Source organism: Zootermopsis nevadensis, unplaced genomic scaffold (assembly GCF_977971745.1).
Source record: "Zootermopsis nevadensis isolate Lab colony 2312 unplaced genomic scaffold, Znev_1.0 Znev_ptg000001l, whole genome shotgun sequence".
NCBI classification, from domain to species: domain Eukaryota; kingdom Metazoa; phylum Arthropoda; class Insecta; order Blattodea; family Termopsidae; genus Zootermopsis; species Zootermopsis nevadensis.
Window position 1 is genome coordinate 8,845,739 of NW_028259133.1, and position 25,089 is coordinate 8,870,827.

Sequence of the window (25,089 nt, forward strand, 5' to 3'; positions counted from 1 at the left end):
GACCGACACTCTAGTTTAATGCAGCCTGTAATTTGGTATTTGCAGGTAGCCTGGTGCCTGTGTCCACATATTATATGGTTAGAATGTATTATACAGTACATTATTTTAAAATCTGTACACTCGGCAAAGTTGTAGCACACATCAGAAGCTAATGAAATATTTTGGTCAGAAGTCTGGTAGGTAAAATACGACTTGGGAGACCTAGACTTAAATTAGATATAATATTAACGTCTCAAAACCAGACTCTACTTCATGGTGTTAGTTTTAAAAATGACTGTCTTATGGGACGATGGGCCGCGTATTGTGGTAGAAGATTGCCGAAGACAGTCATCTTCGTTCTAGGCATCGACAGAACGTGAAAACTAACCATTTATTTATTTATACGAATTAAGCCGCGAGGCCCTCCTTCGAAAATGTAGCCACACAGAAAGACGATTTAGAACCACTGATCTAGGTATAAATTCATATTGAATTAATGCCATCCACAAGCTTACTAAAATTACATAAATTAATTTTAAGTCATGTTTATTTATAACGAAGGGCCAGATTAACTGTTCTTGTTAGGCATTTACTCTCAAAGCTTTAAATACATTTTATTTTCTCATTTCTTTTAACATGTCGCATTTGAGCAAGTTCTTTTATCCCAGTGATGAAAACATTCCTTCTAGGTTTTTTGCTTAAAAATGAGGGAATATATTACTGGGTCGGTATTGTGAGATTAAGGAAATAAATGGGTGAGCCTGGAGCAAACATGAATTTGAGATTCGTGTTACAAGGCGCTTATAAGACAGGAAACACCGTCAGATTTTGTGTTAGTAGTTTTTTACATAAGAATATTTCAGTGATGCATTTACCTGACTCTTCCTTCTTATAACGTCACGTTAAAACTACGTTTTCAGTTTCTTGTCTCAAACAATCTACCGCAGTCAATACTTTACAACTTTATATATTTTCAAATAGGCCCAACACAAACTGTGTGCTTATGCTCTTATCTTATAATGTGAGTTCTGATTACAATACAGTTCTTATGTAATTAGTTTACCAAATCAAAATTAAAATAATATTTACAGTCTGTTTTTTTTCCGGTTAAGACGATATTTCTCTGTTGTAATATGTTAAAATTATGTTCCCACGTTATCTTCATTTTAAGCAGAGTGTATTAAGAATTAATTTAAAAATGTTAATCGAATACAGACAGTTATACCTACGATCCCAGATTAAAAGACATATATGTGACTGATATTAGCCTATATGATTGATGTAGGTGTACATGAAGACTGTCCTGGTAAAGTGGAGGTTTGAATTTTCAAAACTTACTGACTTAAAAGTAACTAAATGTAACTTTGATCTCATTTTTCCGTCACTTAATTTCTTGCCTTATCGTTTCAGATTTAGCATTTGATGTCAGTATCATCGTTTACATACACTAGTCCTGCAAAGCGTATCTAGGTAGATGGTCGAGGTGGTAACAAGCTGTATCACACTAATTAAGGCACTAAGTTCTTATTAAGTTTCTTAATTCTTCTTTTGTTTGTCTTATCAAAAGGGTTTTAGGACAAACGCCACATAAAAACCCATTATTAGAGTCATTTAGCGATATGAAAAAATGATAAATTTAGTCTTTTATCAAGAGCGTCAGAATGATTTTTTTTTTCATATTATCTGCCCAGTGCACGTATCTCTGCCAAAAGTAGAGCTACCAAATAATGACGTAAAATCTACTTATTCTACATAAAATACAGAAAATTCCCTTTCGATGTATCTCTAAGAAAATTAATACATTTTCTGTTTATGAAAACTAATGACACATTACTTATGCTCTAAGAGTTAGGGTTTTTTTTAAAAAAAAATTCCCATTAGACACGCAGCGCCCTGCAGTTGGCAACTATCTCACTAAACACAACTTGGACGTTGTGTCTGACCCATGGCGCTCATTTTTGTTGACGGACTGTAAATAGATGGAAATGGCAGCGACTTGGTAATTTTTCCCGTATTAAATTTCTCCCACTTTTGAATAAAAATAACGTAGAAATGCTTAACTAGAATAATGTTAATAAGCTACATAAATTCGTTGCCTAAATGAAATATATTGTAATATGAATAATTCAATGGCTGAAGTTGTTTCTGTATAAACTGCAATCATCGCCATTTCTTCAGTTTTGGGCATGGGAAGGAAACGTCGTGTCATACATTAGTGTCACGCGAAAGCAGCAGAAACGCAAGGTAAATAGGAATTTGGTGATCTTATGTGTATATCGTGATGCATAGGAACATATGCAGTCCTGGATATTCCTTGTGAAGTATTTATTTTTCTGAGTGACGAATGTGTAAAGACGCCTAGTAGTGGGACATTTAATTGAAACCAACACTGTTTTCGAAGCCTGATTTTATTGCATTATGTTAGAATAGGCATCGACTCTCTAAATACTTATCGACAATTCAAGAAACTCTCTACAAGCCGATATCCTTTCTTCAGATCTGACTGTAACGGAACTGTTTAGTCACATCTTCCATAAATGTCAAGTGGGAAATTTAGTCAAATGACAGATAAATCTGTCGCACTGAGATAGGAATTTCAAAATTATTACCAGAGATTGATGTAGAGGTCAGTAAAGTTTATCATCCAAGTCTCTTTAATTGAAAAAAATATTATCTTTCGTCTAACGAACTTTGTAACAGAATTGTGATAAGCGGAGCGAATAACATACCGAAGAAGCTCCAATATGAATGAGAACTCTGACAGACTTTTCTCCAAACAAATAATGGTCGTCTGTCTGGTTTAAACAAAAATTAATTTATAACATCTGTTGTAAATGTTAGAACGTTTAAAAATTAAGAAATAAGTACAACAACGACAATACATTTAATGTATTAATATAAATCAATTGTTGCTAAAACTTAAAGTTTGCTACAATAGAAAGTCACAACCATCCGTTGAAATATTTTTAAGAAGCAGTTGGTTTGTATTGTTTTGAATTTTATATATGTAGAAGTAATTTATCTTATCAGTAAATCTTAAAAAAATGTAACTGATGTATGCATTCATGTACGTATGCCTGTGTATTCGCGCGTGTATATATATATATATATATATATATATATATATATATATATAAGTAAAGTAAAGTTTGTCCCACTATACGCCATGTAGGCGCTTGGGGTGAGAGGAGGTATAGCTCATCTCTTCCTTGACCTCGACACTAGATGGGGGTGAGTGGTCAGCATCACGCCCCGGCCGGCTTTACCCCCGGGAAAGGACCCCGGTACCCATTGTAGAGGAGGCTGGGTGGGCCCCAGAGCCGATCTGGACGCAGAGGCTAGAAGAAAAATCCTTGCCCCCGTCGGGGATTGAACCCCGGTCGTCCAGCCCGTAGCTAGTCACTATACTGACTGAGATATATATATATATATATATATATATATATATATATATATATTATAAGAGCTGACAAGAAAGCAACAAATCTGCATCATAACCACCTTGAAACTGGCAACTGCATTATTTACCGAAACGTCGGTTGCCACCAAACGTTCGAACCTGCTTTTACTCGAAAGCCGAAGTTACATAAACATACATCGGCACGACGCGCACAGTTTAATTCAGTTAATTTAATTTATTTATGTGCTTGCCAACAGTAAAACGAGGCTAATTTTTGTCAAGAATTAAAAGCAGCAGTACAAGAAAAACAATGATAAAGAAAGTAGTAGATTAATAACAGAACTCGAACGTTCAACGCAAACAATTGTGAAAGATATGAGCATAATCTCGAGCCAGTTATCCACCTGCGACCTCCCATTATCCTGGTGGTCTTCTAAATTACCGCTTTTAAATTGGATTCTTCACCAGAATTCTCCATGCGTTTTGTTTTCCGATGTTAGCTCTTTCACCTTCTTTGATTCTACCGCCGTAAGTATATGACCTGTATAAATAAAGAAGTCAGTCAATAGTTTCATTTACTAAGTAACTTCTGCCGGGCTTCAAGTCTGAGTGCTGTAATGTGGGAATATAATATTTTTGTATCTATTCGAACAGACACCTGAAGACATATTAACAAGGTGCAAGTTTATTATATAGTAATTAATCTTTAAAATAAAAATGGAAAATTTTGGACCTGCCTTTTCTGTGTAGTAATCCTCAAATTAAACAAGCGAAAACAAAGAGAAAGAGTAGATTACAAGAAAATTAGTGTAAGATTGTTTACTGTCCGCTCAAGGTCGCACTTGCTTCCGTTTTTGTCTTATTAAGCAGCAACCAATTTGATAAATTACAGGTTCCATCTCTTTTTAGTAATGATCAAGTAACGAGAAAAGTCGCATGATCTGAATCACATTCTCTTCTAGAAAATTGATGATTTCCGTCTTGGAAGTACATGACGCTGAGAGGTAAAACCGACCAAATACAGTCTTTTCATAATGGGGGCTGCTACAGTTGTTATTTATTATGTAGGCCAATTTATAGTTTATAAAGACCAGGTGAATTTGAATAGAAAAATGTAAGTAGTAGGTACGAGATAGCTTTACTACCCTGACTTATATACTGCTTAAAATATCCGATTCCCTACAACAGTCCTTGACTAGCTTAAAGGCTTTCAGTCAGTCAAGAGATTATTTGTCTCTTATGGAACTTCTGTTCTCAACAGCCCGATACTATACCTACCCTCAGCCAGACTAATTAATCCACATCCTTACACTCTTTTTGCCTAAAATCCATGGCAACGTTTCGTTCCATTTAAAGCCTAGCTATCCCATGAGTATCTTCTTACCCTTGGATTCTCCCACTAAAATCTCTATGTACATCTTATCGCTTCCATTCATCCCCTGTAAAAATGCCAGTTAGCGTGGTCGACTAGGTGCAGTGGAAACTTTTCAGGTTGTATTGACGCCATTATAAAGTGATTAGTTTGCTCATGCGGCAAAAGTGTTCATAATTTGTCTTCATTTTTGTCTGCGTACTTAATTCTAAACTTTTTCGTGCTTTATTCTAATTAGTCAACTAGTTATTCTTATTTTGAAAAGAAATTATAAGCTCATACCATATAAAAGTAAGCACTTATTGTTCATAAAAAGTTTGAAAAAACACTGAAATCTTTTATTCCACAATGCCGTAAGTAAAGCCCGTATTTGAAACTCTTAAGCGAACGAAATTCCATGTTTTAAATACATACCTTGAATAACTCAAATGTAGTGCTCATGAAATTAATTGAGTATCAAAATAATACAACCGGTCAAATTTTTGTTGTCTCTCCTCCTTCAGTTTCTGTGTGGTGAATATTTTACAAAACGTGCCTCAAACTTGACTTTCTTGATGCTAAGAAGCAATAGTGATAATCTGTAGAAACATTGCAGCATCAAAGAATATGTCGTTGTTGGTCTTCCGGGTTGGACCGCCGTGTGGACTTCCAGGTAGATACCAGTACATTCCTCCGAAACTCTGGTATCTACGTACAATTCCACACGGCTTTAAACCTAGAGGACCACCATTGACATCCTCACCGTCGTAAGAAAACCCGATCCAATGCAGTAAAATAATACACCATGATTTGTGTAGAAATCTGCATATTTGCACATTTCAAAAATCTCCCTTTTCAGTCTGACCTGTAGCTTCTATTGTTTATATTATGTACTGGCCTACGCAGTTTTATTAGCTTATTCAATAAACTGACTAATATATGTGACTAAAATGAGAGAAAATTATTCCACAAAACGTCTGTATAGGAGAACTAGAGCGGAAATTATATTTTTAATTGATATAGACATATTGCAGCTATTCAGTGTCATGTATTGTAATTTTTTATTAAGCTGTGAAAAATGTTACTATTGTAGTTCTTCTTAACACCTCTTTATGCATTTGTGTTTATAGAATGCATCATCCTTTAAAACTCAGTTACAACTGTTGTAAAGTAAGAAACATTCCATTGGGTTGATGACGTGAGAAATGGTGTTGGTCTTGGCGAGAGAAGCTTTCAATATTACATAAATAAATAAAGCATATCGTTAGTGGCTGACGTAGAAAACACTTTGTGAAATTTATGGAGTGCATTTTATAAGTACTTAAAATATCAAAGTCGCTGGTACATGAAATAACCTATTACTTAATCTCGTCGCTATTTCTTGTTCTCTCACGCGTGATGTTTGGAAGTAACTGTGAATAAGATAAAGGGACTCTGTACGTACCACGCACGTACACGCACCATGGAAGAAGAGGGAATGAGTAAAAATAGGGTTATCATGAAAGTAGTTAAATTTAAAAGCTGGCAGAAAGAGGTCCTTAAACAAGTCATAAAATGTTCTTTTACTGCCCATATAGTTCAATTTAGAATGATACAGCTTGTGAGTCGGTTCTGTATGACAGTCTACAATCTTCATACAGCAGCTCACCTTGTTGAATACAAGCATCCATTGAAGTGTTGGGGTTATATATTCGCTATGGCGGTAGAAAGGTTAGAGACCACTTCAAATTATCGTTGATGGGCAATTCTGAACTGTGAGTGAAATTGGCTCTTAAAAAGACGAGCGGACGAGGGAGGGAGAGAGAGAGAGAGAGATATAAAACAGAAAGGCGAAACTAAGAGAGATCCTACGGCCCAAACATGCCCTCTTGAAATGAGATGGAAGAGTAGCGAGTAGTGAACCTCTTGGAAAGGAAATTGTGTCATGAAAGATGGATCACGATACGGAATTTGACCTGTAAGAAAACCAATAAATGGTCTGATGCATGACAGTATTAACCCCTTTAAAACCGAAGCTCGTAAAAATAACATTTAAGAAAACAACATTTCATCATTACGAAGATTAACAGGTTAACGTTCTTCAAGAAAATAATCGCTGTTTATACAGTAAATCATATGAAACACATAAATGCATAATGCAGAGTCACTGGTTGTTGAAGCAAGTGGGGCGTATATTTACCAGTGGGCTTTAAAGGGCTGATTTGTTTTGTTCCGTTTTGACATTTGTTACTACATGTATTTTAATCAGTTAGTGACGATAGTCATGCTTTTAAACTTGAAACATAACGGCGCAAACTGAGCGAGCAGTAAAATGAGAAGGTTAGAGAAGTGAGAAGCTTCCTTTTCATTGCTACAGGCTGGGTTGCTTACTCCAACGTAATAGATAGATCGGGAATGAAGGGAGTTGTACCACTTTTATGGCGCAGAAAACCTAAAAGCTGTGAAGTAGCTTGATACACATTGATTGGATTCCAGACTGGGGCGAGGATATTATTATTTCCACTCGTATTCCATCTGCTCGAAAATTGAATAATGCAGAATATTAAAGGAGCCGAGAAATATGTGTAGAATTTTAGTCAGGAAGCTTAAAACCCAGGCATAGTTAGCAGGGGGGAGGAATAATATTACAGTGGATCTTGCGCAACAACCGAGAGAGAGCGTGGGTTGGATTAAAGTGGCTAAGGATAGGGATTAACAGCGGGAGCTTGTAAACATGTTGACGACCGTTGGCTTCCATAAAAGTCTTTAATTAGTCTTACCCAGATGTGTTTCTGGAAACAGAGATATTTAATTAGGAAGGGGACGAGCTAACAATGGAGTGGGCCTCAACAATGCAAACAAACCTTCGTAATGCAACACTGGTAAGTTTGTTTCGACGTTGATATGGAAACGTTACTTCAGAATACGAACAAAACAGACGACAGTGAAGTTTGTTTAGACATTGCTGTGGAAACGTTAATTCAGAATACGAACGAAAGAGACACAAGTGTGTTTGTTTTGGCATTTCTGCAAATAATCCTCAAAAAGAAGGTACGGTGAACATGGCTACTGTGCACGGGCAAAATAATCAAAATGCCTTGGATATTTGTGCGACAGAAGAAACTGACGACTGCAAATCTCAGACTTTTGAAGAAAACGGCAATTTTGAAAAGGTAAGCAGCGCAATGGATCTGATTAAATCTATAGGCAACACTTTCTCTTGACATTCTCGTCTGGGCACGGTATCTGTAATACTAAATTTGTGTTTCTTTTTGTGATGTCACGCAAATATTGTAGTAGAACACGACTTTAACCAGTGATAGAAGTAGCTTACGTCACACAACCCCCGCGTTTGAGCGAACACGTCATGTCTCATCCCTACAACATTATAATAGCTTTTATTTATTGTAAGTTAAATATGCCTATCTATTAGTTATTAGGAACACTCCATGAGCTTTACTCAAAGGCTGCAACCAAAGTAACAACGCAAGGATTGTTTTCTTGATATTGCGTTCAGTGGGAGATTGAATCTTGAAATATGATAAGAAAATAAACAAAGGCAACGAACCAAAATTACATTATAGAAGAAAATAAAAGCAGGTTTTGAAGACGGCAGTCCTTTGGATCGTTGGGCCGTATAGTCTGGAAAAAATTACCGACGTTTCGGAGGTGCTTACAAGCTTCGTAGCAATATTGAGTGTGACTTGTACTCGTATGTACCTCATTTACAATGGGGTCCAATGGCAACAGTGGACTTCAGGAATTTATTAAAAGCTGAAATTCTTTTGAGCACCGAGTATATCGAGAAAGACTTTGTACTACGGAGTTAAACAGTTTTTTAATCTGTGTTGCTGTTTGTAATGATTTGAAAAGTAAAGAAATGATCCAGAATGGATATTATTACATTCCTAATATTACGGATAATTCATGAACCCTGCATGCTAACAATCAGAGTTTTATGATTCAGTCCGATGATTGCTAATAATTATGCGAAATATAGTGTTTCTGCCTTCACCGTTTTAATTCGCTTATATATTACGTTTTTCAGCGCCCCCCTGACCATAATACGTGCAATACAGAAGACGCGTACAGGTATGTGTTTGCTACGATCACTTTTGTACCAAAATCTGAATATAAGTGCTTGCAGTGCATTAACTGCTTAGGTTATTATGCGTTCTTTACACGAAGTGCATAGCGAGAACTTACTATGGGCTTGTCCCGTCTCCATCCATTCGTCCAACCCTCTGTCTGTGCAGTCGATAAAATTCGAGAAGCACTGGACGATTTTAGATGAAATTTGATGTCGATTTTGTGTCGTTGTTCATAACTTTAAATTCGTATATTGAATATCCTACGAGCGGTGATAATGAAATGACGCTGAGTATATTCGTGAGGTGAACATCGAGGTTCTGCAATTTGGTGGCCATGCTAAGAATTTATTTACAGTAATTCCCACGGTTACCATTGGCAACCACTGATAAGTGTTCGTAGAATGTTTGCTGTGATTAGTATGGTGATAGTGCCTCGATTTGGTGCAAGTGAGAAACATTTCCGGAGTGATAAGTTGTTTGTTTACAAATGGACCGTGGTTAAAAGTGTCAACATTGTTATGCGTTCTTTGAATGTTTGCCGTGGTTACTATGGTAATCGTGATTCGTACTGATGCTAGTGGGAATCATCCGACGCCAGCGTGCATATTAGGATTGTTTTCGTTTGGACATGGTAATTTATGTCAGGTTAGGGCACTTTATTTTTTGTTAGGTTTAGTCAGGTCCGCTTAAGTGAAGACAAATTTTGTTAGGTTAGGCTTGTTTGGTTTCGGTTAAGGAAGTTTAGGTTATGATAGATGTTTGAATATGAATTTTAAATGTTGGAATTTCGAATGTGAAAATTAATTTTTAAATATGGGTTTTGAAATTTCTAAATGTTTGAAAATTTTACTATTGAGGGTGTATACAAATTTTGAAAATTAAATCATTTAAAAATTAATAAATATACGACATTTCTAAATTTATTTCTCGGGACAAGGCGGGCGTAACACCTCTAAATGCACGTTTCGAAAGAACTCATTAGTATAATATGTGAATTCCGGTACGGAATACACTTTCCTGGGTTTTTTCTTGCATAAACTGAACTCGTCTTGTTTATGATATATAATGAAGCATATAATTTTGAAATTTTCATGGTAAACTTGCATCTTGCAAATGTGTATGCAAACTTACTGTATTCTCATATCTCAGTTATGTTTAATTATTTTACATGATAAGTTACGTTCCAGGATCACGTGCTTGTTTTGTATGTGTGTGTGTGTGCGTGTCTCTTGGTTTCTAGTAGATAAATGAAAGAGAGACCAGCATAGTATTAGGCCATGCGACACCCAACAGTTACTGATTGAAATCCCTTCACCACGTTCTTAATTGCCATAGTCTCCTATAGTGAGAGATTGTGCCATGAAATACTTCTTACGAATGAAGTGGGTTTATTTCTAGAACTGAGCAACCCAAAGGTAAAGAAATCAGTATATGCCTACGGAGTGCATACGGAAAGAAGGACGTGTATTATCATTCTTGCAGTATCTAGTGATGGTTTAATCCACTTTTCAAAATATCGATGTTTCAAAATCATGACTCTTCTTTTATGCCATGGCAAACAGAATGTTTCCACTCTTCCGCTACTCTGTGGCCATTTTGATTATTGCAGGAGGTTTCTAGCTGCAGCCAACTTGGAAGTTTTTATTTGGCGCTGTGTTGCCAAACACATTCTTGTCACAAATTTGCACCCTTTAACAGCAGTTTTCTCTTTTGATTTGAGCCAGATCGTAACACCTTTTTAGTTCCAAGGTTTTTTGTCTTCAGTGTGTGATGAGGCGCATACCATTTATTAAGGTTAAGACAAATTAAGGGATCCGCAGTGGCCGCGCGGTCTGAGGCGTGGGCCTTGTGCCGCTTGGTCGCTGGGACCGTGAGTTCGAATCCCACTCAAGCCATGGATGTTTGTTCGCGTTTTTCTGAGTTGTCCTGTCCTGTGCACAGGTAGAGGCCTTGCGACGGGCCGATCCCTCGTCCAAGGAGTTCTAACGAATGTCCATAGATCAAGCCAATGAAAAGTTTAGACCCGCAGTGCACAGGCACTTGAAGAACGGGTCGTTCCCAGTATCCCTAGTAAGATAAATTAATATGATTCAGACACCAAGAAACTGTTATTCTGAATCCCATTATAAAGCCAAAGTGTGTTGAAAGTACTTGATTGTCTAACCATTTTAATATTTTACGTCTGTTCAAAGTCCTATCAAAAAACGACATTAAAATACATTGACACGTGATTTTTTCAAACCATCTGTTCGGTGTCTTAAGCATAAACACAGCTTTATATTTCCAATACCTGGTCTTCCGTTGCAATTTAATAATTGAGCACCACAAAACAATACTATTTCGTTCTCGGAAACAACTCTGTTTCGCTTGATTTATTTAAAGTGCTAATGTTTCTTCATTTATCTCGTCCGCAGTTGTTCTTTTAAAATTATGTACTTCTGATCATCGCTTCTAGCAGCCGGAAGTTTGTCAGTTGCAGGAATTTCTTTACAGACGTTCTCACACCGCACTTCTATTGTAATGGAAAACAATTATCGTGGTTCTCACGTTCTGCTTTTTGCAGCTCTTAAACTCGACCGGGGGGCCTGTACCCTTTTGATATCTTTAACACGCTACTCGTTGGCATTCCGATTGAAGGGTCCCCATTTCCTGATATGAATGATAAGGTCGGGTGAGTGTTATTCTTCAATAAAATTGTAAAAGCTACTCTCTCGGATGCGTTTGTGCCTCAGTAGTCAGAACAATATCGGTGAGAATTTTTAGCCATGATCAAACCAATGACGTCACAGCATCGTTTACTAGGAAATATTATATTAGTACATTTAAACAATAAAATGTACTGTGTATGACTGATTTAACGGGTTACAGCTGAAATGAAAAGAAATTGTGTGACCGGTAAAAAGGCGATTTTCCGAACCGGTAAGCTCTTGTCGATTGCTTCAGATATTTTTTTAGTGCACTCCATAGCCACTTCGGAATGACGGGGATTTATGTGTTACGCTACCATCAGAGAAATTATATGATACCGCAAGCTGCATTATAAGAGACAATATTACAGTCTTACAATTCTTCGCTTAGTATCAGGATTATGCTTGCTGAAGGATCGTGTAATGTAGTTGTGTAAATAAATTCTATGTATCTCGTTTGATTGCAGGAGTCTGGCTCAGATGGTAAGTGCTTTTGACAAAGCTGATATTCACAGAGATAATATGAATAATACGCGTTCAGTGGCTGCATTAGATTGCACGAACTATTCGAACCTGGAACCTAATACCAGCACATCTTCCACTGATGATGAAACATCACAAATAAAACCAATAAACTTGTCTGGCATGTTAATGAAGGAAGAAACAGAAGACGCCGGATCAACTACGCAGATACACACAGAGATGAACAATAGTAGTGCAGTAATGCGTATCGGAGACATATGTCCCTTGGCGAAGCTAGGCGAATTTGGTGTCTCATATTTACCCTCAAAAACCAGTGCGATTCTTGAACTTACTAAGGTTCTAGTGGAAGCGATTGACAAAGAAGAAAGTGCACCTGGGGAACACAGACGACTAACTACGGTACAGAGAAATCAGTTAATCAATGATTTTTTCAAAACGCACATAGTTATTCGTATTGACACAGAGGAGGCAGTGCAAACTATTGGATTAACATGTTTTAAATTGATAGAGGCTACAGATTTCTCAGATGTTCATTCAATTAGAAACCAGGCCGCAGAAACTTTCCCTAGTATTGAAGAAGTGAGAATGGAGAATGCACATGAAATGCAAATGTTAGGCGGAATTGATGCCCCCGATTTGCACTCAAAAATACGTGAATCTTCTGGTCAGGCGATTACCACAGGAAAAAACGTACCTGAAGAACAGAGACAGTTGATTGTCAAACAAAACAGACAAATGAATAAGGAGGATTTCAAAAACTACATCATCACTCGTGTGGAGGTGCAAGAGGCACTGCAAATTAATGGATCAGCAGCTTTAACATCGAAGGATGCTACTGATTTGGCAGTTACTCAGTCAAATAGAAGACTGGCTGCAGAAACCATCTTTATTATTGAAGACGTACATGTATTGAACACTTATAGAATGCAGATGGTAGGCGAAATTGATTTCCCCTATTTGTCTTCATATGTCATTGCCAACCTGGAACTACCAGGCCAGGCGATTAGCTCAGAAGAAACCATTCCCGATGAACAGAGATGGCTGACTAACATAAAAAGAAGTGATTTGAACAAGGAGCGCTGCAAAACTTACACCAGTACTTTTCTGGTGATAAACGAGGCACAGCAAATTGTTTTATCAGCAATTTGTCTATTCAAAAAACCTGTAGATTTTGCAGATACTCTGCTAAACATGGAACTTGGTACACTGGCAATTCGGACCAATACCCCGGTTCCTGGTGAAATATTAAAAAAATTGTTCAACCAAAACTTTGGCGTCATATTATCGATTCTAACTGGAGCAGGCCCTAATATGCGATCAACAAAGTCGTCGGTTTTAAGGAAGAATCTTGGAAGTAAAATTCACACGCTAGATGTATTAGGCTCTGATATGCAGCTCGAAAGAGTAGTAGCCTCAACTAACAACTATGAAAGTCAGATCTCGATGCTACCTGGAGGCACTACTGAGGGATCTACAAAAGTATCTGTCTCAAAGAATAACTTTGTTCATAAGATCCCGTTTCCTATTGCAACATGCAGTAATGCGCTGTCAATAAAGGAATCTGTTCCAAAGCAAAAGTCTGGCAGCAAGGCACAGATTCGATGTGCAGCAGTCGCTAAAGTGGTATCAACAAAAGTACGTGTTTCAAAGAAGAAATTTGTTAGTAAGAAAGCGGTTCGAATTGAATCATGCACTAATGTGCGGCAAACAAAAACATCTATATTAAGGACGGACTTTGTGAGTAAAAACCCGTTTCTAATTGGAAGATGCAGGAATGCGCTGTTAACAAAACAATATGTTCCAGAGCTGAAATCTGGCAGCAGGGAACAGATTACAAGTGCAGCAGTCACTAATATGGTATCCCGAAAAGAACATGTTTCAAGGAAGAAATTTATTAGTAAGAAATCGGTTGAAATTGGATCATGCTCTAATGTGCCAACAAAAACGTCTATTTTAAGGACGAACATTGTGAGTAAGAAACCAATTCGAAGTGGAACACGCACAAACGTGGGACTTAAAAGAACATTTGATTTGAGTACGATTACTCGGAATAAGAACTCCATTCGAAATGGAGCAGGCTTAAACGTGGGAATCAAAAGAGCAGCTGATATGAAAACTGAGACTAAGATCCCGATTTCATCTAAAATATGCACTACAGTGCGGACAACGGAAGCATCTGTTTCAAACAAGAACATTATTAATAAGATCCCGATTGTAATTGGAGCACACAATAACGTGCTGTCAGCGGAAGCATCTGTTTCAAGGAAGAACATTACCAATAAGATCGAGATTGCAACAGGAGCATCCTCTAACGTGCGGTCAACGGAAATATCTGTTTCAGAGAAGAACGTTGCTAATGAGATCCCGATTGTAACTGGAGGATGCGAGAACGTGAGCTCAACTGAAACATCTGTTTCAAAGGACTTGGTTAATAAGATCCCGATTGAAACTGAACAATGCATTAACGTGGGGTCAACGGAAACGTCTGTTTCAGAGAAGAACATTGTTAATAACCTACCGGTTGTAACTGGAGGATGCGAGAATGTGAGCTTAACTGAAACATTTGTTTCAAAGGACTTGGTTAATAAGATCCCGATTGAAACTGAACAATGCATTAACGTGGGGTCAACGGAAATATGTGTTTCAGAGAAGAACATTGCTAATGAGATCCCGATTGTAACTGGAGGATGCGAGAATGTGAGCTCAACTGAAACATCTGTTTCAAAGGACTTGGTTAATAAGATCCCGATTGAAACTGAACAATGCATTAACGTGGGGTCAACGGAAACGTTTGTTTCAGAGAAGAACATTGTTAATAACCTACCGGTTGTAACTGGAGGATGCGAGAACGTGAGCTTAACGGAAACGTCTGTTTCAAAGGACTTGGTTAATAAGATCCCGATTGAAACTGAACAATGCATTAACGTGGGGTCAACGGAAATATGTGTTTCAGAGAAGAACATTGCTAATGAGATCCCGATTGTAACTGGAGGATGCGAGAACGTGAGCTCAACTGAAACATCTGTTTTAAAGGACTTGGTTAATAAGATCCCGATTAAAACTGAACAATGCATTAACGTGGGGTCAACGGAAACATTTGTTTCAGAGAAGAACATTGTTAATAACCTACCGGTTGTAACTGGAGGATGCGAGAACGTGAGCTTAACGGAAACGTCTGTTTCAAAGGACTTGGTTAATAAGATCCCGATTGAAACTGAACAATGCATTAACGTGGGGTCAACGGAAATATGTGTTTCAGAGAAGAACATTGCTAATGAGATCCCGATTGTAACTGGAGGATGCGAGAACGTGAGCTCAACTGAAACATCTGTTTCAAAGGACTTGGTTAATAAGATCCCGATTGAAACTGAACAATGCATTAACGTGGGGTCAACGGAAACATTTGTTTCAGAGAAGAACATTGTTAATAACCTACCGGTTGTAACTGGAGGATGCGAGAATGTGAGCTTAACGGAAACATCTGTTTCAAAGAAGAAGTTTGTTAATAAGATCCCGATTGAAACTGGAGCATGCTCTAAGGTGAGATCAAGAAAGGCACCTGTTTCAAGGAAGAACTTCATGAATAAGCACCCCATTCGACGTGGTGCAGGCAACAATTTGATATCCAGAACAGCATCTGCTTCAAACATGAACATTGTTAATAAGATCCCGATTAAAACTGAATCGTGCACTAAGGTGAAGTCAAATGAAGCATCTGTTGCAAAGAAGAACATTATTAATAAGATCCCGATTGTAATTGGAGCACACAATAACGTGCGGTCAGCGGAAGCATCTGTTTCAAGGAAGAACATTACTAATAAGATCCAGATTGCAACAGGAGCATCCTCTAACGTGCGGTCAACGGAAACATCTGTTTCAAAGAACTTGGTTAATAAGATCCCGATTGAAACTGGAAAATTCTCTAAGGTGAGATCAAAGAAAGCACCTGTTTCAAGGAAGAACTTCATAAATAAGCACCCCATTCGACGTGGTGCAGGCAACAATTTGATTTCCAGAACAGCATCTGCTTCAAACATGAACATTGTTAATAAAATCCCGATTAAAACTGAATCGTGCACTAAGGTGAGGTCAAATAAAGCATCTGTTTCAAGGAATAATATTCTTTTTAAGATCCCGATTGTAACTGGGGCACACAATAACGTGCGGTCAGCGAAAGCATCTGTTTCAAGGAAGAACATTGATATTAAGATTCCGATTGTAACTGGAGCACGCAATATCGTGCGGTCAAAGGAAACATCTTTTTCAAAGAAGAACGTTGTTAATAAGATCCCTGCTGTAAATGGAGGATGCGAGAACGTGAGCTCAACGGAAACGTCTGTTTCAAAGGACATGGTTAATAAGATCCCGATTGAAACTGAACAATGCATTAACGTGGGGTCAACGGAAATATGTGTTTCAGAGAAGAACATTGCTAATGAGATCCCGATTGTAACTGGAGCATGCTCTAACGTGCTGTCAACGGAAATATCTGTTTCAGAAACGAACATTTCTAATGAGATCCCGATTGTAACTGGAGAATGCGAGAACGTGAGCTCAACTGAAACATCTGTTTCAAAGGAGTTGGTTAATAAGATCCCGATTGAAACTGAACAATGCATTAACGTGGGGTCAACGGAAACATCTGTTTCAGAGAAGAACGTTGTTAATAAGATCCCTGCTGTAAATGGAGGATGCAAGAACGTGAGCTCAACGGAAACGTCTGTTTCAAAGGACTTGGTTAATAAGATCCCGATTGAAACTGAACAATGCATTAACGTGGGGTCAACGGAAATATGTGTTTCAGAGAAGAACATTGCTAATGAGATCCCGATTGTAACTGGAGGATGCGAGAACGTGAGCTCAACTGAAACATCTGTTTCAAAGGACTTGGTTAATAAGATCCCGATTGAAACTGAACAATGCATTAACGTGGGGTCAACGGAAACATCTGTTTCAGAGAAGAACATTGTTAATAACCTACCGGTTGTAATTGGAGGATGCGAGAATGTGAGCTTAATGGAAACATCTATTTCAAAGAAGAATTTTGTTAATAAGATCCCGATTGAAACTGGAGCATGCTCTAAGGTGAGATCAAGAAAGGCACCTGTTTCAAGGAATAACTTCATAAATAATTACCCCATTCGACGTGGTGCAGGCAACAATTTGATTTCCAGAACAGCATCTGCTTCAAACATGAACATTGTTAATAAAATCCCGATTATAACTGAATCGTGCACTAAGGTGAGGTCAAATAAAGCATCTGTTTCAAGGAATAATATTCTTTTTAAGATCCCGATTGTAACTGGGGCACACAATAACGTGCGGTCAGCGAAAGCATCTGTTTCAAGGAAGAACATTGATATTAAGATTCCGATTGTAACTGGAGCACGCAATATCGTGCGGTCAAAGAAAACATCTGTTTCAAAGAAGAACGTTGTTAATAAGATCCCTGCTGTAAATGGAGGATGCAAGAACGTGAGCTCAACGGAAACGTCTGTTTCAAAGGACTTGGTTAATAAGATCCCGATTGAAACTGAACAATGCATTAACGTGGGGTCAACGGAAATATGTGTTTCAGAGAATAACATTGCTAATGAGATCCCGATTGTAACTGGAGCATGCTCTAACGTGCTGTCAACGGAAATATCTGTTTCAGAGGAGAACATTGCTAATGAGATCCCGATTGTAACTGGAGGATGCGAGAACGTGAGCTCAACTGAAACATTTGTTTCAAAGGACTTGGTTAATAAGATCCCGATTGAAAGTGAACAATGCATTAACGTGGGGTCAACGGAAACATCTGTTTCAGAGAAGAACATTGTTAATAACCTACCGGTTGCAACTGGAGGATGCGAGAATGTGAGCTTAACGGAAACATCTGTTTCAAAGAAGAATTTTGTTAATAAGATCCCGATTGAAACTGGAGCATGCTCTAAGGTGAGATCAAGAAAGGCACCTGTTTCAAGGAAGAACTTCATAAATAAGCACCCCATTCGACGTGGTGCAGGCAACAATTTGATTTCCAGAACAGCATCTGCTTCAAACATGAACCTTGTTAATAAAATCCCGATTAAAACTAAATCGTCCACTAAGGTGAGGTCAAATAAAGCATCTGTTTTAAGGAATAATATTCTTTTTAAGATCCCGATTGTAACTGGAGCACACAATAACGTGCGGTCTGCGAAAGCATCTGTTTCAAGGAAGAACATTGATATTAAGATCCCGATTGTAACTGGAGCACGCGATATCGTGCGGTCAAAGGAAACATCTGTTTCAAAGAAGAACGTTGTTAATAAGATCCCGTCTGTGAATGGAGAATGCGAGAACGTGAGCTTAACGGAAACATCTGTTTCAAAGGACTTGGTTAATAAGATCCCGATTGAAACTGAACAACGCATTAACGTGGGGTCAACGGAAACATCTGTTTCAGAGAAGAACATTGTTAATAACCTACCGGTTGCAACTGGAGGATGCAAGAACGTGAGCTTAACGGAAACATCTGTGTCAGAGAAGAAGTTTGTTAGTAAGATCCCGATTTTAACTCTAAGTTGTAAGAACATGAGCTCAACGGGAACATCTGTTTCAAAGAAGAACATTGTTAATAAAATTCCGATTGAAACTAAAGCATGCAGTAACGTGGGGTCAAAGGAAACATCTGTTTCAGAGAAGAACGTTGTTAATAAGATCCCGTCTGTGAATGGAGAATGCGAGAACGTGAGCTTAACGGAAACATCTGTTTCAAAGGACTTGGTTAATAAGATTCCGATTGAAACTGAAGCATGCACTAACGTAGGGTCAACGGAAACATCTGTTTCAGAGAAGAACATTGTTAATAAGATCCCGGTTGTAACAGAAGGGTGCGAGTATGTGGGGTCAACGGAAACATCTGTTTCAAAGGAGTTGGTTAATAAGATCCCGATTGAAAGTGTAGCATGCAATAAGGAGCAGTCAAAAAAAGCATCTGTTTCAAAGAAGAACTTCATGAATAAGCCCCGACGTGGAGCAGACAACCATATGTTAACCACAAGGCCGTTAGTTTCAAAGAAGTACGTTGTTAATAAGATCCCGATTGTAAATGGAGCATGCAGTAACGTGCGGTCAACGCATACATCTATTTCAAAGAAGAACGTTGTTAATAAGTTCCCGATTGTAACCGGAGGATGCAGGAACTTGCGGTCAACGCATACATCTATTTCAAAGAAGAACGTTGTTAATAAGATCCCGATTGTAACTGGAGGATGCAGGAACGTGAGCTTAACACAACCATCTGTTTCAAAGCACTTGATTAAAAGGATCCCGATTGAAACTGGAGCATTCACTAAGAAGCGATCTAATAAAGCATCTATTTCATTGAAAAACTTCATGAATTATCCTCCGATTCGACGTCGAGCAGGCGTCCATGTGTTATCCACAAGGGCGTCTGTTCCAAAGAAGAACGTTGTTAATAAGATCCTAATTGCACCTGAAGCATGCAGTAACGTACGGTCAACGGAAACTGCTTTTTCAAAGAAGAACGTTGTTAATAAGAATCTGTGTGTAACTGGAGGATGCAAGAAAGTTTGCTCAACGGAAACGTCTGTTTCAAAGAACTTGGTTAATAAGATCCCGATTGAAACTGAAGCACGCACTAATGAGGGGTCAAAGAAAGCATCTGTTTCAGGGAAAATCTTCATGAATAAGCTCCCTATTCTGCGTGAAGCGGGCAGCAATGTACTATCCAGAACAGCATCTGCTTCAAACATGAACATTGTTAATAAGATCCCGATTGTAACTGAAGCATGCACAAATGAGCTGTCAAAGAAAGCATCTGTTTCAAGGAAGGACTTCATGAATAAGCTCCTTAATCGGCGTGGAGCAGGCAACAATATACTATCCAGAACAGCATCTGCTTCAAACATGAAGCCTGTTAATAAGATCCCGATTGTAACTGGAGCATGCAATAACGTGCGGTCAGCGGAAGCATCTGTTTCAAATAAGAACATTACTAATAAGCTCCAAAAACTAATTGAATCTCTCCCTAATGTACGGTCAACAAAAGAATTTGTTTCAAGGAAGAAGTTTGGGAATGAAATTTCTATTCCAACTGGAACAGGAACTAATGTGCCGTTAGAAAGATCATCTCTTGCAAGGAAGAACTTCGTGACGAAGGTCCCGATTGGAAGTGGAGCAGGCACTAATGTGCCATCCACAAAAGCACTCTTACTTAAAATACAATCTTTATTACTATAAAAGCAATCTTAATGCTCGGTGAAAAATATCTCCTGTTTCAAGAAAGAAATTTGCAAGACGCCGCTTTGAAGAGGAACACGAGCGTCTTTTTCAAGTTAGAAATCTGAGATCAGTTTGCCAATTCTAATTGGAGCAGGTGCCGCGCAATAAAATCTGTTTTAAGGCAGAAATTGTTTGTATGAATCTGTTGTTTCCTCATAAATTATGGGTGGTAGGAGTTGAAGGCAACTGGATTTTGTTATCCTAGGACAGAGATCGGAGGAGGACTTTTATTAATTTGTTGATGAACCTTTTCCCATGCATGTGAGAAATATATGTAGGTTTTAATACATTTTATGTTTGTCTTGGGTTAAGATTTTGTTTCAATATGATGTAGATATGTTAAATTACAGAATGATGCACCAAGTTATGATGGTTTGCCGTAAGTGCTATGAGAGGTCGGCCGGAAAATGAAGTGAATAATTTTTAAGAATAACTGGAATAGTGTTTGAAATTTATTATCCATAACTTACTTGTTGAAGATTATGTATTCTAGATGACATCATTGTTTATTGATGCATTTTAGTGATCACTGTCCGAAGTTCTGCATGACTTTCTAGTATTTAAGGTTTTCACGAAGTGAATCTGAGGATGGCTGTCTTCTGGGTTGTTGCACCGTTTAGTGCCTCCATCATCAGGGGATTGCCATGATGATGGATGCAGCAAGGACCACTGTAACGTCGGTGAACTTCTACCTGACTACACGGGGCAACAAACCAGAAGACAGCTATCTTCTGCATAACTCGCTGCATTAAAGCACTATTAATTCTTTCGCAATGCAGGCTTTTATGTTTGGATGAACTGGAGCCAGTAGACTTAGGATATCCCCACAGCCAACATGTGGGGCTGTGAAGCTAAAATATGTGCTACTCGCCCTTAATCCATCCAAGAAATGAAAGACCACATTACCAACTGAATTAATAGTTCTTTTATCCAACAAGTTATGCATAAATTTAAGCAGCGATTGTTGCAATATATGGAATGTCATCTACAACAAGTATTATGCTAGTTATTCCTAAAATAGTTTCTCTTCATTTGTTGCTCGGTCCCTCACAGTAGTCTTAAGGAAACCGTCTCAACCTCGCGCATCACACTGTACGACTGAAGGTACAAATAAAAATTTGCTATGTACTCATACACTTGTTTTGTTCTTGTCATTAATCACTCGCCGATATGTTTCAACCTATTACTTCTTATTCTGCTCCCTTCCTTTTGTCGCAACTACACTATTATACTGATTAATAGAACACGCACTAAAAGCAGGTAATTTGGAAATCGAAAAATATTTGCAGATGATAAAGTTTGCATACGCTGTGACCTTGTGCAAATTATATTGCTGTCTTAGTTAATATACTTAATGCAATTATAGTTTAATTGATGTATTAAAACATTATTGTTATATATGAATAAATTTTACACACAGCTGTAACAGGCAGTCTCGAATGGTTGTGTCGTTTGTGTTTCTTTTGGTTTGAGTAAGCTTTTGCCGTGGACCTTTTCAGCAGCAATTTTTCTTATATTGTATCTCTTCCTGTCGATGATTATAAGACTTTTATTGTGAAGTGCAAACAGTAACACTGGCTATAGAAATCTCAATAAGTGCTGGTAAGTGCCATTGTTGCATCGTCCTCTGTTCGAAAAAGCACGCCGTAAGTAACCGAGGCGACGAAGCATGAATTTTGTAACCGTGCATTAGATGAAGCTGAGTGATCATCTTTAAACTCGAACTCCTTTACGTACAGCTAAAGGGGCGTGACATTAATCTTTTAGGAGGCAGAGTGTATCACTTTGAGACGTAGCGGCGCAGTGAATATTACCAACGCACCGGCAAGGAATCGAACATCCGACCTTGCAGGCATTATCTCGTTTGGTACAGACAGAACTGTTACGTCTGGTTGTTAGGCTACATCGTTTATTTATAGTACTCAGCTTACCATGAACTTTATCATGATATTAGAAGTGCACGCCTTATTGATAGAGAGTTGAAGTTTGTCAGCGTAATATCTCCGGTGCCACCAAGAATGGTGGAATGTTGTACTGGAAGGCAGGGTCCACAACGGACTGTAGCAGTTGTGGAGAAGAAGAAGATTATATCCCGTATTATGAATGTCTCGGGTAGTATATCATTAAGGACACACATTTTTGTCCTGGACAGAAGACTTGCGCAGAGTAGAATGGTAGAGTTATTTGAGAAGACGTAATTGAACAATACGTGGATGGAAGTGACCTTGGTTTCAATCTAGTATCGTAGTATAGAGCGAGTAAAGAAAATCACGGAAAAATTTAGGAACAGTAACACATTTCCCGGCCGACACAGCCCCTACAAAGTACGCAACCGGGTGTTGACTACTAGAATGTCAGTTTCGATCTCAAGCAAACAATTTTGGTGCTTTGAATTACCAGTCAAGAAGTGTTCCAACTGCTAATCAATTCTTATTTCCGACTTAATGTCTTTGGTAGACAAATTGCTGTCGAGGGTAAATGGAGCACTTTTTAAAACATGCTTACGTGATGTCAAAGGAAGAGTCGCCCAATACTTTTATTTAATAAATTCAGTTTTATTGGACCGACAGAATTTGTTATGTAACACCTGGCACTGTGATCGATTGGTTCAATCATAAGATTTACGGACCGATAACTAAATGCCTTGCATATCTGCAACTGTCAGTAGTTGAAAGAGGAAACTTTCCTTCCTAATTTCCAGAACACTTACTCTTGTCGATTATGTTACAATGACTCCAGTCACATTGTCTTGTTTCTAAGTGCAGTACACATTTTGTGATATACACTAAACGCGAAAGAGTTCATTCCTTTCCATGACACCATAGAACAATTTGGAATCAAAGTACTTCCATCAAAATGTAAAGCAATGTCATCTAAAGCACGTGGAGAATCGTCATTGGGGGGGGGGGGGGGGGGGCGCGCGCCCGGTACCCACGCTTTGGGGAGCCTCTAGCGTGACGTTACGTTGTATGAAATATTTATTCCTTGCTCACCGTCACCTTAAGTGTCCAAGAAATAAAATTGCAACACAAAGATACAAAAATGGAACGGAAAGAAAATCACATCCAAGTTACACACGGAGCCTTCAGAACAACATCCATGTTCAGTAAATTCTTGTGCACCCAGCACGTATTATTTGAGAACTGATCTAAACAGGGGGCTTGAATCCGTTACGGTTCTGTTACAAGAAAGCATTGTTTCATCAAGTTGTTTTATGATTAGAGAGAGATTAGTTTTCTGTACATAAGCATGTCTATCATGCAGCCAATTTAGAATTAAAAAAAAGAATATCAAACTAAAGGTAAGCTTCTTCTCTACACTGTTTGAATTTTCGTTCACTGCTGGCATACATATGCGAGTAAATTTTTGTAATTTTGGGTCATTGTTGAGTTTCGCTGCGATTGGCAATAATTTCTGAGTACAATTTGTTATTTCAATTAATCACCTGAACACGCGTTAACAACAATTATACCTGATGAAAGACTCTCGGGCAAGAAGCCACGTCAGGTATCTGACTGGGTGAATGAACCATTTCTTCCGCCACCATTCAGCCAGCTGACTCGGATTGTTGCCCCAGAGGCTTTCATCAACTTCGGTCGCCGCGAAAGCTTCACTTTATACAACAATTATAGCTGTTTAAACAATTATGTGACATTTCTATAATATTAAATAATAACTTGAAAATAAACCGAAACGAAGCATGAAATAACCTTCAATACATTCGACAATTACAGTGTCTCTGTACTACAGAAAGGGTTGCTGGTTCCGTAAATCTTTGAACATAAACTGGACTGCAGTGACTTATTACATCTGTTTTTTATTTGCTTGTACTAGAAACTTTGAAATTCAGAAAACAAAATATTTGTTTCGTTGGTTTTGTGAGAATAATGGAAACTTAAATAATATTCTGCTTTACCATTTCCAACACACTCTCGTCTTTACGATTTGGTTTAGAAAGATATGTGTGCAGGCACGTTTTATGCACGTTTTGCAGAATATGACGTATTTTAATATTCAAGAATACAAAATAAGCAAACAAACAACTATTAACACTATAAAAAATAAACTATTGCCATACGCGTTTCAACCTCAAGAGGTCATCATCAGTGGCATCAGGATTTCGAAAATAAATAATGAATAGGGTATTTCACAAAAGTATTTCAAGCGATACTGCACATTATTTATTTTCTAAATTCAGTTTAAACCATTTGATTAAATGAATTAATTTCCCTGATGCCACTGATGATGACCTCTTGAGGTTGAAACGCGTATGGCAATAGTGCCTTTTTTATAGTGTTAATAGTTTGTTTGTTTGCTTATTTTATGTTCTAATACACTACACGTATGCAAAGTTTTAAGATTCAAAAATACGTTTCCTTTTGTTCTGAAATTCAAGTTTTGCCTTTAGTCTAATTGTTATATATTCTGTTTCACGTATGATTACAAGGCCATGAGAAGAAAATTACGTGGACTCTATTTTATTTTCGTAAGTGTTTAGAGAGCGGGTTAAAGTAAATGTTAATGTAACACTGTGTACGGAAAGATCCACTTTTCTTTTCACATTTCCTTGTAATTTATTAATACTTCATAATCAGGCTGGATAACCTATTTCACTTAAACCTATTATTCAAGAAGTTCTGGGTTCAAATCTCGGTCCGGAGACCGGCTATTCTTATATATTTCGTGGTTTTCTTCAGTCCCTATAGAAAATTCTGAGATAATACCTTAAGGTATTCTACAACTACTTTCTTCTGCATTTTTTCCAAATTATTATCATTAATCATCCCACCCTTCAACATTATAGGCCTTTAGTTTGAGCTGCTGACAGCGTCGTTCAATGAACCATAA

General features: G+C 37.9%; 1 protein-coding gene across 7 annotated transcripts in view; it reads left to right on the forward strand.

The window, feature by feature from the left end:
* The window catches only part of LOC110832120 (uncharacterized), a 271,825-nt gene extending 250,450 nt beyond the window's left edge, over positions 1-21,375 (forward strand). For 4 of the 7 annotated variants that reach the window (XM_087342498.1, XM_087342490.1, XM_087342499.1 and 1 more), the window contains one exon: positions 11,955-21,375. In XM_087342498.1, coding sequence (XP_087198624.1) covers positions 11,968-20,199 — 8,232 coding nt within the window. In that variant the 5' untranslated portion in view covers positions 11,955-11,967 and the 3' untranslated portion in view covers positions 20,200-21,375. Of the gene's footprint in view, positions 1-7,640; positions 7,883-8,757; positions 8,802-9,233; positions 9,446-11,363; positions 11,472-11,954 lie in introns of those variants that run through there. The other 3 variants (XM_087342485.1, XM_087342482.1, XM_087342486.1) reach the window with 3 other exon arrangements.
* The last annotated feature ends 3,714 nt before the right edge of the window (positions 21,376-25,089 follow it).